The 17189-nt window shown below is 39.5% G+C and overlaps 2 protein-coding genes and 1 pseudogene across 2 annotated transcripts; 2 read left to right on the top strand and 1 right to left on the bottom strand.

Moving 5' to 3' along the window:
- Window positions 1–9624, top strand: part of LOC127446891 (intraflagellar transport protein 88 homolog) — a 36342-nt pseudogene extending 26718 nt beyond the window's left edge.
- Window positions 9625–9872: 248 nt separating this feature from the next.
- LOC127446888 (interleukin-17D-like) lies at window positions 9873–12618 on the top strand. The gene is made up of 2 exons (XM_051708192.1): window positions 9873–12177; window positions 12341–12618. The coding sequence occupies exons 1-2, from the start codon at window positions 11870–11872 to the stop codon at window positions 12615–12617; spliced, it is 585 nt and encodes a 194-aa protein (XP_051564152.1). The 5' UTR covers window positions 9873–11869; the 3' UTR covers window position 12618.
- Window positions 12612–16983, bottom strand: LOC127446886 (EEF1A lysine methyltransferase 1). The gene is made up of 4 exons (XM_051708191.1): window positions 16549–16983; window positions 16339–16421; window positions 13890–14179; window positions 12612–13262 (listed from the first exon to the last, which is right to left on the bottom strand). Exons 1-4 carry the CDS (start codon window positions 16696–16698, stop codon window positions 13132–13134), a joined length of 654 nt encoding a protein of 217 aa, XP_051564151.1. The 5' UTR covers window positions 16699–16983; the 3' UTR covers window positions 12612–13131.
- Window positions 16984–17189: the final 206 nt, after the last annotated feature.

The raw sequence follows: 17189 nt of genomic DNA, 5'->3' as shown, positions 1-17189 counted from the left end.
TGTCTGAAGGAGAAACAGCTGTGTCTTTAAAACTACAAGAGAGAAATTTCCATATTGTTTCTTTTTTCCTTTTCCGTTTGTTTCAACCGTAGCTACCCTCTACAAAGAGAAATATTTAAGAGCTTGTAACCTTCGGGAAAAGAAAGAGCATGTGAAATGGCCAATATTTGAGAGCATGCTGATACTGAGAGCATGCTGTTTACTTTGTACATTTCATTTGTCACTGTGAATTATTGGATTTATTCTGTGTCTGTCGCCTCTCAGAGGGTGAGGTCTGGGAGGGAGAGCAGTGCTCGGGGCTGGAGAGAAGGCAGTGCTGGCAGTGGTGAGTGGACAGTTTTAACTCAACCTCACAGATCAACCTTTGACATAAAACACCCCTCATTAACTGTATAAATGCCTCTTTACTTTTTCCATCAACCTCAACCTATCATCTGCTTCAATTGGTAAAATTTGGAAAAGGAAACACTTCAAACCTTACACGCACTCCCCCCAAGAAACCCTGTGGTATGACCGTAATTGCCCTAATAGTTTGGACGATCTTAGTGGAGACTGATAGTTTTGTGATTTAATATACCAAATAGAGAATACAGTACATGAAAACGCTTGAATTGTGCCCTAGACACCTGTTCCTATTAGACAATAGATTTGAGTCTTTTAACAATTGTCACTCTAGCCATAATAATATGTTAATAGTATAGTAATAATACAGTAATATACAGTATAGTAACATTTTTCTCATCTTGACTCCTCCCTGGGACATCAGATGTGAATTTTATACCAGGTGAGTTTCAGTTGTCAGCTTCTGGTATAGCTGGGTTTATGGGTGAATTTGTTTATGTACGATCATGCAGTGCATCCACTGAGTGACTGTTTTCAGCCTCTTGCTGCATCTCACTTTTCTCTCCTTCCAACGTTTTCTGCTCACGTCTCAACACATTAGGAAGCGGTTCAAACCCCAAGAAGTCCAGTGGTATAATTGCTCCCTACTTCATGTACAATAGAGCAGAAATTAAGCTGTCATATACTGTAAAAGGGTTATAAAAGTGATTAAAGTGACATGATCAATTAAAGGGATAGTTTCACCCAAAAATGTAATTTCTATCATCTATTACTCACTCACATGCCATCGACTTTCTTTCTTATGCAGAACACAAACACATTTTTTTAGAAGAGTATCTCGGCTCTATAGGTCCATACAATGCCTAGACCAGTAGGTGGCGTTATGCATGAAGAATGTGAATTGCCAAAAAGAAAAAGAATGTGAAATTGAAAATGGTGATTTATGGAAAAAAGGACTTAATATTGATCTGTTTTTCACCCACACCTATTATATCGCTTCTAAAGATATGGATTTAACCATTGGAGTTTTATGGATTACTTTAATGCTGACATATACTTTTTGGAGATTCAAAGTTCTGGTCACCATTCATTTGCATTGTATGGACATACAGCGCTGAGATATTCTTCAAAACATTTTAGTTTGTGTTCTGCAGAAGAAAGAAAGTCATACACATATGGGATGGCATGAGGGTGAGTAAATGGTGAGAGAATTTTTCATAAATTTTTGGGTGAACTGTCCCTTTATCATATGAAGAAAAGCCACCCTCTTCAAGAGTGGCTTTGGAGACAATAAGATTATTAAAATGTACACCGATCAGCCACAACATTGAAACCACCTGCCTAATATTGTGTAGGTCCCCCTCGTGCTGCCAAAACAGCGCCAACCCGATATTCTTCTCACCACAACTGTACAGAGCAGTTATCTGATTTACCGTAGACTTTGTCAGTTCTAACAAATCTGGCCATTCTCTGTTGACCTCTCTTATCAACAAGGCATTTCAGTCCACAGAACTGCTGCTCACTGGATGGTTTTTGGCACCATTCTGAGAAATTCTAGAGACTGTTGTGTGTGAAAATCCCAGGAGATCAGCAGTTACAGAAATATTCAAACCAGCCCATTTGGCACCAACAATTATGCTACGGTCCAGATCACTGAGATCACATTTTTTCCCCCATTCTGATGGTTGATGTGAACATTAACTGAAGCTCCTGACCTGTATCTGCATGATTTTATGCACTGCACTGCTTCCACACGATTGGCTGATTAGATAATCACATGAATGATTGTTGGTGCCAGATGAGCTGGTTTGAGTATTTCTGTAACTTCTGATCTGGGATTTTCACACAAAACAGTCTCTAGAATTTACTCAGAATGGTGTCAAAAACAAAGAACATCCAGTGAGAGGCAGTTCTGCGGATGGAAACGCCTTGATGATGAGAGAGGTCAACAGAGAATGGCCAGACAAGTTCGAACTGACAAAGTCTACGGTAACTCAGATAGCCACTCTGATCGGTGTACATTTTGATCATTTTCTTAACAATAGAATGATTATCTAAATTGCTGACTAGGCCTCTGTAGAGCAGCACAGATCAAGATTATCTCTGTTAGTGTAGATTTGTGTTGGTAGATTCTTCATAAACTTCATTTAGTCATCACTTTGCTGTGGATATCAAATGTAAATATTAAGACACGTAAAGAGCATACATAGTTTTATTTAACAGCAAAACACAGCATGCACTCACATTTTTTAAATCACACTCTTTTTTTTCTTTTTTTTGACAATAATAGGATAGAACTGCATTTCTCCCTCATTCTCCTTGTATATTTCTTTACTTAATCTGCTGTCTCTTTCACTTGTAATCTTCAGTATCATTTTGTTAGTTATCTGTTTTTCTCTTTTATTCTTCTTCTTTGTTTTTCTGTTCTTCATGGCTGTGCACCTGAATGAGAGCAGCTCAAGCCCCATCAATACCCCTCCTCTGAGAGCCAGTGGTATGACTACACACACTACATAAGATTGGAGGGAGAGATCACAAGCTCCTGTATAAATATAAATCAAGCATTGCATTGCATTCTGAGTGCAAAGAAACAGCCGCTTCTGCACACAATAGCGGGCCTCATTACGAAAGTGATTCATTCCTCACATTCTGTCCTGCAGTCATTACTAAACTCCATCCATACGCTAAGGTTATGATTTTATCTGACAGCTGGCAAGCATTGTACTCAAAAAAATGCAAATAATCCGTTATTGCCATCTTATTTTCATTGTTACAAGATACAACCTCAGTTGTGCTGGCCTCACCCAGCTCTCAGGTCTCTGTCCAGTATTTCCTCTGTCTTTTCATCTTGCCATCCTCAAGAGTTCTGTCCTTTTCTTCTTTCCTTTGTTTTGTCTGCAGTGTCTTGCTCTAAAGCTAAGTATAGTCCTGTACTGGCGCAGAGCATAGGTATGTATTCTGCTGTGCAACTCAGATAATTAATCATCTGGATGGTTAAAAACAAAACAATGAAATTGACATTTCTTTAGCACTTACAGCTGCAAGCATCATGGAAAACTTCAAACCCAGTGGCTCAGTATAAACTGATATGCCAAAAATGCAATTTTACTGCCTTTCCTCGCCTCAGTGATGCTGCATCCAAGGACGTAAATTAAATCACACAATGTAATGCAAACATGTGGTGTGAAAGCCATCTGCCAAAACCGCTATTTCCAGGGAATAGTTGCTCTTGCTGCATGACAAATTTCCAGCCCCTCTAACTTCAGTCTGTTTGCACAGTACCGAGTGCAAATAAAGCAGTTAGCAAGTACACTCCTGAACAGCACCACACAGTATCAGGGCGCTTGATATCAACATTTTCTTATTATACTTTAGATGTCTATCATGTCCTGTTTAGATGCATAAATTAAAGCAATGTACAAGATATTTTTTGAACCTTAAGAATAGAAGTACTGTTGAGTATTTGCGATTAAAGATGTATTTGTGCTCTTGATTCTGTCAAGATTTCCCAGTTTGTCCCATTTTAGGTTGCATTATAGGGAAAACTTTGTCAGCAAAAGATTTTTCATTTCTAAACTTTTTATTGTGACATTTAAAGATTCCATTGTTGTGTATAGCTTTTCTAACTGGCATGCACCTGCCGGTGATCAGTTCTGTGCAGAACTTGCTCATCTAAAATGAGCTTAATGCCTTTGTGCAACACGAATGCTGTCAATTATGCAAGCAGTATGATATAATATTGGATGCCATTTAAATTAATTAGGATTCTTGTGTTGCACGACCTTTGCTGAAAGGGTACAAGTTAAACTCAATCAACAGCATTTGTGGCATAATGTTGATTACCACAAAAACTAATTTTGACTTGTACCTCCTTTTCTTTAAAACAAGCACAAATCTAGGTTACAGTGAGGCACTTACAATGGAAGTGAATGGGGGCCAATCCGTAAATGTTAAAATACTCACTATTTTAAGAATATAGCCACAAGACATAAATAATATGCGTGTTAACATGATTTCTTAACTTTAAGTTTAAGTTTCAGTTATTATTATTCTTGGGGATTTTAACAAAGCAAACCTTACACGTGAACTGCCCAAATACAAACAGCACATTACATGCCCCACCAGAGACAGGATCATACTGGATCACTGCTACACAACAATAAAGGATGCATATCACTTTGGGACTATCTGATTACTGTCTGTGATCTTCTTCCAACCTACAGACAGAAATTAAAATCTGTTAAGCCTGTAGTAAGGACTGTAAAGAGATGGACCAACGAAGCAGAGCGGGAAATACAAGCCTGCTTTGACTGCACTGATTGGAGTGTTTGAGGCTGCAGCCACTGACCTGGACGAGCTCACAGATACTGTTACATCATATATCAGTTTCTGTGAGGATATCTGCATTTTTACTAGGACTTATTTAACATTTAACAACGACAAACCATGGTTTACAGTGGAACTCAGGCAGCTTCGTCAGGCCAAAGAGGATGCTTAAAGAAGTGGGGTTAAAGTCTTGTACAATCAGGCCAGAAACACACTGAATAAGGGAATCAGAGTGGATAAAAGAAGATACTCTGAGAAGCTGAAAAACAAGTTTTCAGCTAACGACCCTGCATCAGTGTGGAGTGGCATGAAACAACTTACGAATTACAGGACTCCTACTCCCAACCCTGTGGTGGACCAACAACTGGCTGACGACCTGAATGTGTTCTACTTTTTGAAAGGCCCAATCTCACACCCCACACCCACTCTGACCTTCACTTCACACAAACACCAACACCTCCTGCAACCCCCCTCCTCCCCCCTCCTGCTACTCAACCTGCACTTAAGATCTGTGAAGATGATGTGAGCTGCGTCTTTCAAAAACAAAGGATAAGGAAAGCACAGGGCTCAGATGGCGTTTCACCTGCATGTCTTAGATCCTGTGCTAACCAGCTGGCCCCCATCTTCACACAGATCTTCAATAGATCACTGGAGCAGTGTGAAGTCCCATGCTGCTTCAAACATTCCACTATCATCCCCATCCCAAAGAAACCAAAAATCACAGGACTTAATGACTACAGACCTGTCGCCTTGACATCTGTGGTCATGAAGTACATCACTGGACCCTTTGTAGATCCCCTTCAATTTGCTTATCGAGCAAACAGGTCTGTGGATGATGCACTCAACATGGGATTGCATCATATCCTGCAACATCTGGACAGACCAGGGACATATGCAAGGATCCTTTTTGTGGACTTCAGTTCGGCTTTCAACACCATCATCCCAGCTATTCTCCGGACTAAATTACACCAACTCTCTGTTCCCACGTCTGTCTGTCAGTGGATTACCAGCTTTCTGACGGACAGGCAGCAGCTTGTGAGACAGGGGAAATTCACTTCCAGCACCTGTACAATCAGCACTGGTGCCCCCCAGGGATGTGTGCTCTCCCCACTACTCTTCTCCCTCTACACCAATGACTGCATCGCAAGGACCCCTCTGTCAAGCTCCTGAAGTTTGCAGACGACACCACTGTCATCGGCCTCATCCGAGATGACGATGAGTCTGCATACAGAAGGGAGGTTAAACAGCTGGCTGTCTGATGCAGTCAAAACAACCTTGAGCTGAACACGCTCAAAACGGTGGAAATGATTGTGGACTTTAGGAGGAACCCCCCAACACTGTTCCCCCTCACCATTCTAAACAGCACTGTGGCAGCAGTGGAGTCATTCAGGTTCCTGGGCACTACCACATCACAGGACCTGAAGTGGGAGACCCACATTGACTCCATTGCGAAAAAGGCCCAGCAGAGGTTGTACTTCCTTCGTCAGTTGAGGAAGTTCAACCTGTCACTGGCGCTGCTGATACAGCTCTACTCAGCAGTCATTGAGCCTGTCCTCTGCACTTCAGTAACTGTCTGGTTTGGTTCAGCTATGAAATCAAACATCAGAAGACTACAAAGGACAGTTCGGACTGCTGAGAGGATTGTTGGTTGCCCCCTGCCCCCCCTTCAAGAACTATACAATTCCAGAGTGAGGAAAAAGGCTGGAAAAATCACTCTGGACCCCACTCACCCTGTCCATTACCTTTTTGAACTGTTGCCTTCTGGCCGACGCTTCAGAGCTCTGAGCACCAGAACCGTCAGGCACAGGAACAGTTTTTCCCCCAGGCTATCCATCTCATGAACAGTTAAAACTGCCCCTTTGAGCAATAATTAATGTGCAATACACAGCTTAGACTATTTATATTATCCAACACATCCTACCTCTTCTGCATTACATTCCCTTGCACTGTACATAACCGATTTGTATTTAGATTGCACTTCGTATGTGTATGTGTATGTATGTATGTATATATATATATATATATATATATATATATGTGTATATACAGGTGCATCTCAATAAATTAGAATGTCGTGGAAAAGTTCATTTATTTCAGTAATTCAACTCAAATTGTGAAACTCGTGTATTAAATAAATTCAGTGCACACAGACTGAAGTAGTTTAAGTCTTTGGTTCTTTTAATTGTGATGATTTTGGCTCACATTTAACAAAAACCCACCAATTCACTATCTCAAAAAATTAGAATACATCATAAGACCAATAAAAAAAACATTTTTAGTGAATTGTTGGCCTTCTGGAAAGTATGTTCATTTACTGTATATGTACTCAATACTTGGTAGGGGCTCCTTTTGCTTTAATTACTGCCTCAATTCGGCGTGGCATGGAGGTGATCAGTTTGTGGCACTGCTGAGGTGGTATGGAAGCCCAGGTTTCTTTGACAGTGGCCTTCAGCTCATCTGCATTTTTTGGTCTCTTTGTTTCTCATTTTCCTCTTGACAATACCCCATAGATTCTCTATGCGGTTCAGGTCTGGTGAGTTTGCTGGCCAGTCAAGCACACCAACACCATGGTCATTTAACCAACTTTTGGTGCTTTTGGCAGTGTGGGCAGGTGCCAAATCCTGCTGGAAAACAAAATCAGCATCTTTAAAAAGCTGGTCAGCAGAAGGAAGCATGAAGTGCTCCAAAATTTCTTGGTAAACGGGTGCAGTGACTTTGGTTTTCAAAAAACACAATGGACCAACACCAGCAGATGACATTGCACCCCAAATCATCACAGACTGTGGAAACTTAACACTGGACTTCAAGCAACTTGGGCTATGAGCTTCTCCACCCTTCCTCCAGACTCTAGGACCTTGGTTTCCAAATGAAATACAAAACTTGCTCTCATCTGAAAAGAGGACTTTGGAACACTGGGCAACAGTCCAGTTCTTCTTCTCCTTAGCCCAGGTAAGACGCCTCTGACGTTGTCTGTGGTTCAGGAGTGGCTTAACAAGAGGAATACGACAACTGTAGCCAAATTCCTTGACACGTCTGTGTGTGGTGGCTCTTGATGCCTTGACCCAGCCTCAGTCCATTCCTTGTGAAGTTCACCCAAATTCTTGAATTGATTTTGCTTGACAACCGTAAGGCTGCGGTTCTCTCGGTTGGTTGTGCATCTTTTTCTTCCACACTTTTTCCTTCCACTCTACTTTGTTAACATGCTTGGATACAGCACTCTGTGAACAGCCAGCTTCTTTGGCAATGAATGTTTGTGGCTTACCCTCCTTGTGAAGGGTGTCAATGATTGTCTTCTGGACAACTGTCAGATCAGCAGTCTTCCCCATGATTGTGTAGCCTAGTGAACCAAACTGAGAGACCATTTTGAAGGCTCAGGAAACCTTTGCAGGTGTTTTGAGTTGATTAGCTGATTGGCATGTCACCATATTCTAATTTTTTGAGATAGTGAATTGGTGGGTTTTTGTTAAATGTGAGCCAAAATCATCACAATTAAAAGAACCAAAGACTTAAACTACTTTATTCTGTGTGCATTGAATTTATTTAATACACGAGTTTCACAATTTGAGTTGAATTACTGAAATAAATGAACTTTTCCACGACATTCTAATTTATTGAGATGCACCTGTATATATGTATGTATATATGTGTGTATATATATATATATATATATACATGTATGTATATACAGTATATATATATATATATATATATATATATATATATATGTGTGTATGTGTGTGTGTGTATATGTATATATATATATATTGTCTATTGTGTATTCTATATATACTTTTTTCTTTTCGATATTTATCTATTTTTTTTATTCAATTTTAATAATTTTTTTAAAAGTCTTGTTGCTGTTTTGTATTGTGTACTGGTAGCTCCTGTCACCAAGACAAATTCCTTGTACGTGTAAGTAAATTTGGCAATAAAGCTAATTCTGATTTCACTGTGATAAAATCGCTTACTAACATTTTCTGTGTAAAGTTATAGCCAATTTTACAACTTCATTGCCATGACGATGTAGTCAACAAACCCTAAAGTGACTGTAAAAATGGCGATTTAAACAACTTTACAGCTCAAATAATACGAGTTTTAACAGAAGAATACATGTAAGTGCTTTTATAAAATTATAAAGTCTTTAAACCCTCCAAAATTTGTTCCCATTCACTTCCATTGAAAGTGCCTCACTGAAACTTCAATTTTTGCTCTTTACAGAAAAGGACAGGCAAGTCAAGATTATTTTTGTGGTAATCAATATTATGCCACAAATGCTGTCGATTGAGCTTAACTTGTATTGAACCCGGAATATTCCTTTAAGTACAAGCTGTTGCTTTTCATGCTTTTTTTCTAACATGTTTCAAGACATTTAAACATGGCTTACGTTGTCAGTGGTGGCTTCCTAAATGTGAATGCCTTTTTTTTCTTGGCTGCTGTTTACAAAATTTTACAAGACAATGATGTAAAATAATTCTCACTCCAGAAGCATTTTTAAGTGTAACATTAACCTTAATTGTGTGTTCTCAGACAGTGGACAGCGCACCCATGACACCAGTGCCATGGGTGAGCGGCTTAGTGTTAAGCTGAATACACTTCCAGGTTCTAATGAGCCATATGAAGCCAGCACTCAGCAGGAAATAGGTGAGAAACAACATTGGCCATATCTTGTGTAGAGAAGAATGCTACTGGTCTGTAAAAATTATTCATAATTTCAGATGCTTCTTATGTCGATCCCTTGGGGCCTCAAATGCAGAGACCAAAGACTGCAGCAAGGAAACGAACTGAGGAAGATGAGTTTGCTGATGAAGAGCTAGGAGATGACTTACTGCCAGAGTGATGTGCAGGCCTTAAAGGGATGGTTCACCCAAAAATGTAAATTCTCTCATCCTTTACTCACATCTCAGCTCTATAGGTCCATACAATGCAAGCGAATGGTGACTAGAACTTTGAACCTCCAAAAAGCACATAAAGGCAGCATAAAAGTAATCTATAGGACTGCAGTGGTTAAATGTATATCTTATGTAGCGATGCATTCACTTTGGATGAGAAACTGATCAATATTTCATTCCTTTTTTACTATAAATTTCCACTTTCACTTTTGGAATTTGGAAGTGAAAATGGAGATTTATAGTAAAAAAAGGACTTAAATATTGATCTGTTTCTCACCCACACCTATTACATTGCTACTGAAGACATTGATTTAACCACTGGAGTCATATGGATTACTTTGATGCTGCCTTTATGTGCTTTTTGGAGCTTCAAAGCAGTGTTAGTATAGTTTTTTTTTTTTTTAATTATTATTAGTTTTTATTTGTATATTATTTTCAATTTCAAGTTGAATTTCAGTTTTAGTAATTTTAGTTTTAGGAACTGACCTCTTTAGAAAGTACTTCAGCTGACTGAGTGAAAATGGATGAAGACTAAATTTATGGCACACAAGTTCTGGTGGTACAGGCAAACTTACTAACAGAGATGGTGTAATAAATGTTCAAACAAAAATTCAGATTTAACCAAGATATTATTTATTGTATACAGAAGCAATGCAACATGCTCACATCACTACTGAGATAAATGTATTTCCAATCACTGCCAACTAAGGAACAAAATCTGTGGACTGACAGAGTACCGTCGCTCCCTATACGCATATCTTACACAGTCTGCAAAGGGCACCAATTTACCCTAGGGTGGCACCTTAAACTCCACCAGCTGCCCTTAATCTGCGGGCACGTTATACGTTATTCAAGGACCCGCAAGCAGTCGCGAAACAGACGATCGCACTGTCCACCACGCTTCGCGCACCTATTTGAACTATTGGCCCAAGCGTGTTACCTTTCAAGACACGATGATAAAGTCTTTTGTTTAATGCTGCTCGTTGTTACCTTGTTTCTGATGTCTTTGCCACGGTCAAGGAATGCCTAGTATTGCACTGCCCTTGTTTGCTTTCTGCCAGTCGTCATTACAACAATGTACCCCGAAACTCAGCTGGCACATTTTGCAGACTCAGTGTAGGCATGGCTCCGAACTCCTCCACCAATTGTTGTGGTGCTATATGACCGTTCAAAATCACAGGTGAGTTCTGTTTGCCCCTTGACATTCACATAATTCTGGATGGAAAAATACGAAAACTAAATAACTAATAGTTATTGTGTGTGTGTGTGTGTGTGTTTTTTTTTATTTCAGTTAGTTTTCAAGGAAAGGTTTTAAAGTTTTTTTTTTTAATCTAATATTCGTATCTTTAGTTAACGAAAATTAGTTTTTTATTTTTTATTATTAGTTTTATTAGTCTTAGTTAACTATAATAACACTGCTTCAAAGTTCTGGTCACCATTCACTTGCATTGTATGGACCTACAGATCTGAGATATTCTTCTAATCTTCGTCTGTGTTCAGCAGAAGAAAGTCAGACACAACAGAGACGACATGAGGGTGAGTAAATGATTAGAGATTTTTCATTTAAAAGTGCGGCCCTCGAGGCTAAAGGGATCCTGCTTTCCCGCACCCCGGATTTCCAAAGTTGAGTACCCCTGCTTTAAATCCTTGCCATTTCAGTGTAATGTCTATGTCTGATATATATGTCAAATTCAAATACTGTGAAACATTACACTCAGGATAAATTGGTCTCCATTTTACAGCTCAGCCAAGAATGTTAGAAAGAAAAAGGGACATCACACTTAAACCTGATGTGACCATTTTACTATTTTATAATATTGTATATCATTTATTTAATTGTTTGACTGCACAAAAGGAACTGCAATTGTCTCAATCAGTTGCATGGATATTTTGTCAGTTTGAATATTAAAGTACATCATTTTATGAAAAGGTCTTGTGTCTCTGGCACCTAATGATTCCAGAGTGTCTCCTTAATATCTGGAAGGATTACAAAGCAATCCACCATAATCACGTCAATTTAATCATGTTCAAATCGGCTTGAGCATAATAGAAAATAGTTACAATTCCATGAATTGATTTTATTTGATCTATTAAGTGTATCATAAAGTCCGCCCAATATCTGGCAGCAGAGTAGCCTGAGCGCTAACGGGACAGACGGATGAGGGAGGCACAGCTTTACGCAACAGCTGGAAAGTTTCTGTAGGTCGCACACACTCGGTTAAAGAGTTGGCTAAAGATTTATTTTAACGCATATTTCCCATTAATCGCTTACTGGCAGTTTAGAAAAAGGTTTTTACGCTGTATTAGGAGAAATGCGCGGTCGAAATGCTTTGGCGCTTCTGCTGATTTTGCTGTTGCGCTGCGGGAGCGCATCGGGTGAACGGGGACCGAAGGTGTCTAGGAGAGCGTCGAGGACTCGGTCCTGTCTGGATTTACCGGAGGAGATTTTGGAGCAGATGTTCGGAAGGCTCTCGGTCGGGGTGCTCAGTGCGTTTCATCACACCCTACAGCTCGCGCCCCCGGAGCGCCAGAATATGACCTGTCCATCAGCGGGTCGCTTTGCGCGTGACAGATCACGTACCCCAGTAAACTTCCTCAGCCTCTCACCGTGGGCGTACAGGTAGGACACCATAAGCGTCAAGACTCTCCTTAACTACTCATGTATATATGCCAGCAACTTAAATGTGCAAATTTAACTAATTCGATCATGATTCACATATATTGCCTGAACGTTGTCTTTTTCTTTGTGTGGCAAAAATAACACTAATTTTCTGTTTGATTAGAATCTCCCACGATCCAGCGAGGTACCCACGATTTCTTCCGGAGGCATATTGTTTGTGTAAAGGATGCCTAACGGGTCCGAACGGGGAGGAAAGTGACCGGTTCCGAAGCACTCCCGTTTATATCCCCACCGTCATACTGCGCCGTACCGGTTCGTGTATCGGGGGCCGTCATTCCTACACCGAGAGCTACGTTTCCGTCGCCGTGGGTTGTACTTGTGTGCCAAGCGTGAAAAAAGCAGTTTCCACCACCATTAGAAAAAATAAACAGAAAAGCTGATGAACTTGTATATTAAAAACAAACAAACAAAAACAAGCTATTGCAAGAAAATAAAGTGATTATGGCAAAACTAAGAGAGAACTTTGTCCTCAAAAATTCCTGATTGTAGTCTACAGTGTCAGGCAAAAGGAAAACTTTTGGTGCCAAAATACAAAGATTTAAAAGCCAAAGCACTTGGAAAAAGCCAGTCAGTGTCTTGGTGTTGTTGAATAACAGTTGATCTGGTTCCACACAAATCTATTGTATACCTGTAATATATTATACAAAAATGCGTTTAGGAAATTCATCTCTTGGCCTATTTTATGCATTGGAAGTTAAAGTGATACTGTGGTTTGTATGACTGCAAGCCTTAATAATGTGTAATTGAGTCAGTCAAAATTATAATCTAAAACACAAATCATCTGCTGTGTATCCTGCTAATCTCCACTTGGAGTGAAAGTATTAATTGTTCCAAATCGTCTGCTGATATTTGAAGGGACAACCAAGGTTTAAAAATGTCAGATTCAAAGCCTTTTCAAGACAGAAGGCTTGATTCATAGTTAACGTAGCAGCGGAACTCATTGGCCAGATTGTGATTGTGTTTTGGGAAAAAACTGCACTTCTTCAGATCCATAAGTTTCCCTGCGTGCTCCTCCATAATAGCTCCTGTAAGAATAAGATGCAGATTAGAACAAAAGTAATGAACATGACATCAAACATTGACATGTTTACATCTTGACAAACAACCAATATCTAACCAACACTGGGCAAGAATTCTTTCTCCATTGTTTAAAGGAATAGTTCACAATTCTGTCATTATTTTCTCACCCTCATGTCATTCCAAAGCCATATGATGCTGTTTTTACATGGACATAAAGACTAAAATTTCAGTCCATTTCTCACCCAAAGCTTGTGCATAGCTTCAAAAGACTTGAAATATAGCATGCACATTAAATGCACTACTTTTACACTGATTTAGTCACTAGTTGGAGCTTGAGAGCTGTAGTCACTATGAACTGTTGCCCTATGGAAAAGAGCTGCATGACGATTTTTTCAAAATTCTGTGTTCCACAGAAAAAAAAAATAAGCATAACTGTTTGGATCAACCAAATGTAAATAAGTGACAGTTTTTATTTTTGGAAGAACTATTCCTTTAAGCTTTAAAAATTTTGTATTGTTTGAGATGTATTTGAAACTTCATGAACACATTATTTAGATTTTCTTTTCAAACACTTGTGAAATATATGAAAACAGAGAGCATACCTGTCTAGCTGAGTTATAACTTTCACTAACCTGTGCAGAGCAAGATTTTACCCTTGGTGAGGTATTTAATGGTGAGCGCCACCTTGCTGAGGCACTCCTCAGACAGATACGGAGGGTCTGCGAGGACAATGTCAAAGCTCTGAGAAGGGACATCCTCAGGAAGACACAAAGGGTTGTTATAATCGTAAAAGATGAACTCATCTCCATAAGCTGCAAAACGTCGGTCATACTCCATCAAAACAGCAGAGACACCGTCTAACCTCTCGGATTCCAACTGCTTCAGCTTTTGATACACACTAGGTGCACTCACACAAGCTATCCTACAGTGCAGGAATATAACATTTCAGTTAAGAGGGACAACAAAAACAGCAATGTAGAAACTAGTAAATTATTAAATTTATCATTTAATTGATGCTTTAGCGATTCACAGCACACTAATCTGGTGTTTTGAATCCAAAATATTCAAGTTCTGTGATTCATGTAAATCCAAAAGGGGGAGTGGGAGTTTGCAATTTCTCAATGGGGGTCATTTGAAAACACCACCACCAAAAACAAACAAACAAACAAACAAAAACTTCTAAGGGTTTTAATTAGTGTTTCCACTTTATTTAATATTTAGGGCAATTACATGTATGTGTCAAATTAGTTATGTAATTGTTTTGCTCCTTTCCGTGATTCCATGTTCGACCTGTCGGGTACTTGATTGCTGCAGTACGTGCTTCACAGGGACTATATGCGTGACTGGCAATATTGGCACGTTTTTTTATTTTTATATTTTCTGGAGCAATGCCTTTTAAAGAGTTAGGTAAACATGAGAGTAATGACACAGTCTTACAGGATTGCTTCTGACAAGAGTTTTAGGCAATTTTTACTTATCGTAAATAATAGTTTAACAATTACTTGAAACACAATAACATTAAAATAGCTAAACTACAGTTAAAGGGATAGTTCACCCAAATATGAAAATTCTCTCATCATGAGGACTTTATTTCTTCTACTGAATACAAACAAAGATTTGTAGAAGAATATTTCAGCTCTGTAGGTCCCAATGCAAGTGAATAGTGAACAGAATTTTGAAACTCCAAAAAGCACACAAAGGCAGCATGAAAGTAATCAATAAGGCTATGTTCAGACTGCAGGCAAATCAGACTTTTTTCTCAAATCAGATCTTTTCAGGCAGACTGTCCGCACTATTAATTGCAAGTGATCAAATCAGATTTGTGCGTTCAGACATAACCAACCTATCTGCATGGGTTGCTTTGGTAATGATGTAGGCGTACCCACGTGACGATGCTTTCAAAACAGATGCGGGAAAAATGGAGGTGCATCATCTCACTCTCCAAATAAGCGCCCTGTCCAATCGCGGTGCAGAACTCCTCTGTCGCACAAGCAAAAATCTGCGATGGAGGAAACTGGTAAATATTGTGATGTTCCGTGCTGCAGTCACCGATTTTTGATGTCATCGTTGTGTATCACGTTAAGACTGACGTAAAAGATCATTTGAAATCCGATTTGAGCAGCCAGAGTGTCCGGACTGAGACACATCTGAAAAAAATCAGATTTCAATCGCATTTGAAACCACCTCCCGATTTCAAGTGTTTTTTTGCTGTCCAGACTATCAAAAACTCATCTGGATATGCAAAAAAAATTTGATTTTTAGTGGCAGTCTGAACAAGGCCTAAGACTCCAGTGGTTTAATCCACGTCTTCTGAAGCAATCCAATCATTTTTGGGTGAGAACAGACCAAAATATAACTCCTTTTTCACTATAAATCTTGACATCAGCAGTCTCCTTGGCGATCATGCTTTCAAGCTTGATTACACTTCCTAGTGCCATCTAGTGCTCTGTATGCGTCAAGCACTAGGAAGTGTAATCAAGCTTTAAATCATGATCATACCTAAAGACTGCTATGGCAAGATGTACAGTGAGAAAGAAGTTAAATTTTGGTCTGCTCTCACCCAAACACTACTGGATCACTTCAGAAGATGTGGATTAAAACACTGGAGTCATATGGATTACTTTTATACTGCCTTTATGTGCTTTTTGGAGCTTCATATTTTGGTCACCATTCACTTGCATTGTATGGACCTACACAGCTGAAATATTCTTCTAAAAATCTTCGTTTGTGTTCTGCAGAAGAAAGTAAGTCATACACATCTGGGTTGGCATGAGGGCGAGTAAATGTTGAGACGATTTTCATTTTAGGGTGAACATGAATGGAAGATATTGGGTAACAGGAGTTCCATACTTGATTAATTTCGTCGGAAGGTCACTAGTCTGCATCACTCCACTTGTTACAGAGACAGTAGCCTGCTCAGGGGGCCCCTAGCTTTGAGAGTTTGAACCTAAAGCTTTTCAGTTACCAACCCAATTTTTAACAACTAGACTACTACAGCCCTTAATAAATACATTAAGTGTTCCAGACATTCCAAAGTATTGCACTTATATGAAAGCGTGACCAATAGAGCTTGAAACTAACCTCCCATTTTTGCCCGCCTGCTGTATGACTTCCTCTGCTAACCGTGTGGCCGTCTCCTCACTGTACCAGAATTGACTCATGTGCTGTTGACAAAAACAGATAAACTTTAAACAGCATTAATAACCACTACAAATGCGGTTTTCTGTATTTCTTTCAAAACATATACTTATCATGTAATGCATTCACACTGTATGAACTATTGAACGGTACCCAGTCTTCCTCCATGGCACCGACGGAGTACTTGTCAGTCGGGGTTGAGACTTGTCCCAATCCCGTCCTTCCACTCTCGGCATAAAAATCTTGCAACGCCGCGAGTGTAGCCGCAGAGAGCTGAGGCACATCATCGTCACTGTCACTCATGATATTAAATATTTTACAACAAAGTGACACGGGAAAACGAGTGAACAAGCTGAAGAAACATTCGGCAAACTGCGAGAGTCGCGTTCATTCAAAAATGATGCTAACTGCAGTAACTAGCAAACCATTCAATATAGAATTACGTTATAATGAAATTTGAAGCGTATCTTACAAAATGAACCCCACCGTTACATTAGCATGAAGCACTAACGAGCTTAAAGAGGAACTAAAAATGTGTCCTAAATAGCAAACAGTATCACACGTGTTATGCACTACGGTGGCCGAGCTGGAACAATTGCGCACACCAACAGTTGGAATGACATACCACTCTTAAAGGGATAGTTCAATTAAAAATGAAAATTCTCTCATCATTTTCTCACCCTCATGCCATCCCAGATGTGTGTGATTTTCTTTCTTCTGAAGAACACAAACAATGATTTTTTGAAGAATATTTCAGCTCTGTAGGTCCATACAATGCAAGTGAATGGTGAGCA

Source organism: Myxocyprinus asiaticus, chromosome 10, assembly GCF_019703515.2.
Source record: "Myxocyprinus asiaticus isolate MX2 ecotype Aquarium Trade chromosome 10, UBuf_Myxa_2, whole genome shotgun sequence".
Taxonomy (NCBI): Eukaryota; Metazoa; Chordata; class Actinopteri; order Cypriniformes; family Catostomidae; genus Myxocyprinus; species Myxocyprinus asiaticus.
This window is presented reverse-complemented; position numbering and strand designations above follow the sequence as displayed.

What these genes read in the sequence shown, in the direction of transcription:
- LOC127446888 (XM_051708192.1), top strand. Translation starts at nt 11,870, where the DNA reads ATGCGCGGTCGAAATGCTTTGGCGCTTCTGCTGATTTTGCTGTTGCGC. An exon ending in CTCTCACCGTGGGCGTACAG is followed by an intron (nt 12,178 to 12,340) that starts GTAGGACACCAT and finishes CTGTTTGATTAG; the next exon opens with AATCTCCCACGATCCAGCGA.
- LOC127446886 (XM_051708191.1), bottom strand. Translation starts at nt 16,698, where the DNA reads ATGAGTGACAGTGACGATGATGTGCCTCAGCTCTCTGCGGCTACACTC. An exon ending in CAGGCGGGCAAAAATGGGAG is followed by an intron (nt 14,180 to 16,338) that starts GTTAGTTTCAAG and finishes CCTGCACTGTAG; the next exon opens with GATAGCTTGTGTGAGTGCAC. An exon ending in TAAAATCTTGCTCTGCACAG is followed by an intron (nt 13,263 to 13,889) that starts GTTAGTGAAAGT and finishes TTATTCTTACAG; the next exon opens with GAGCTATTATGGAGGAGCAC.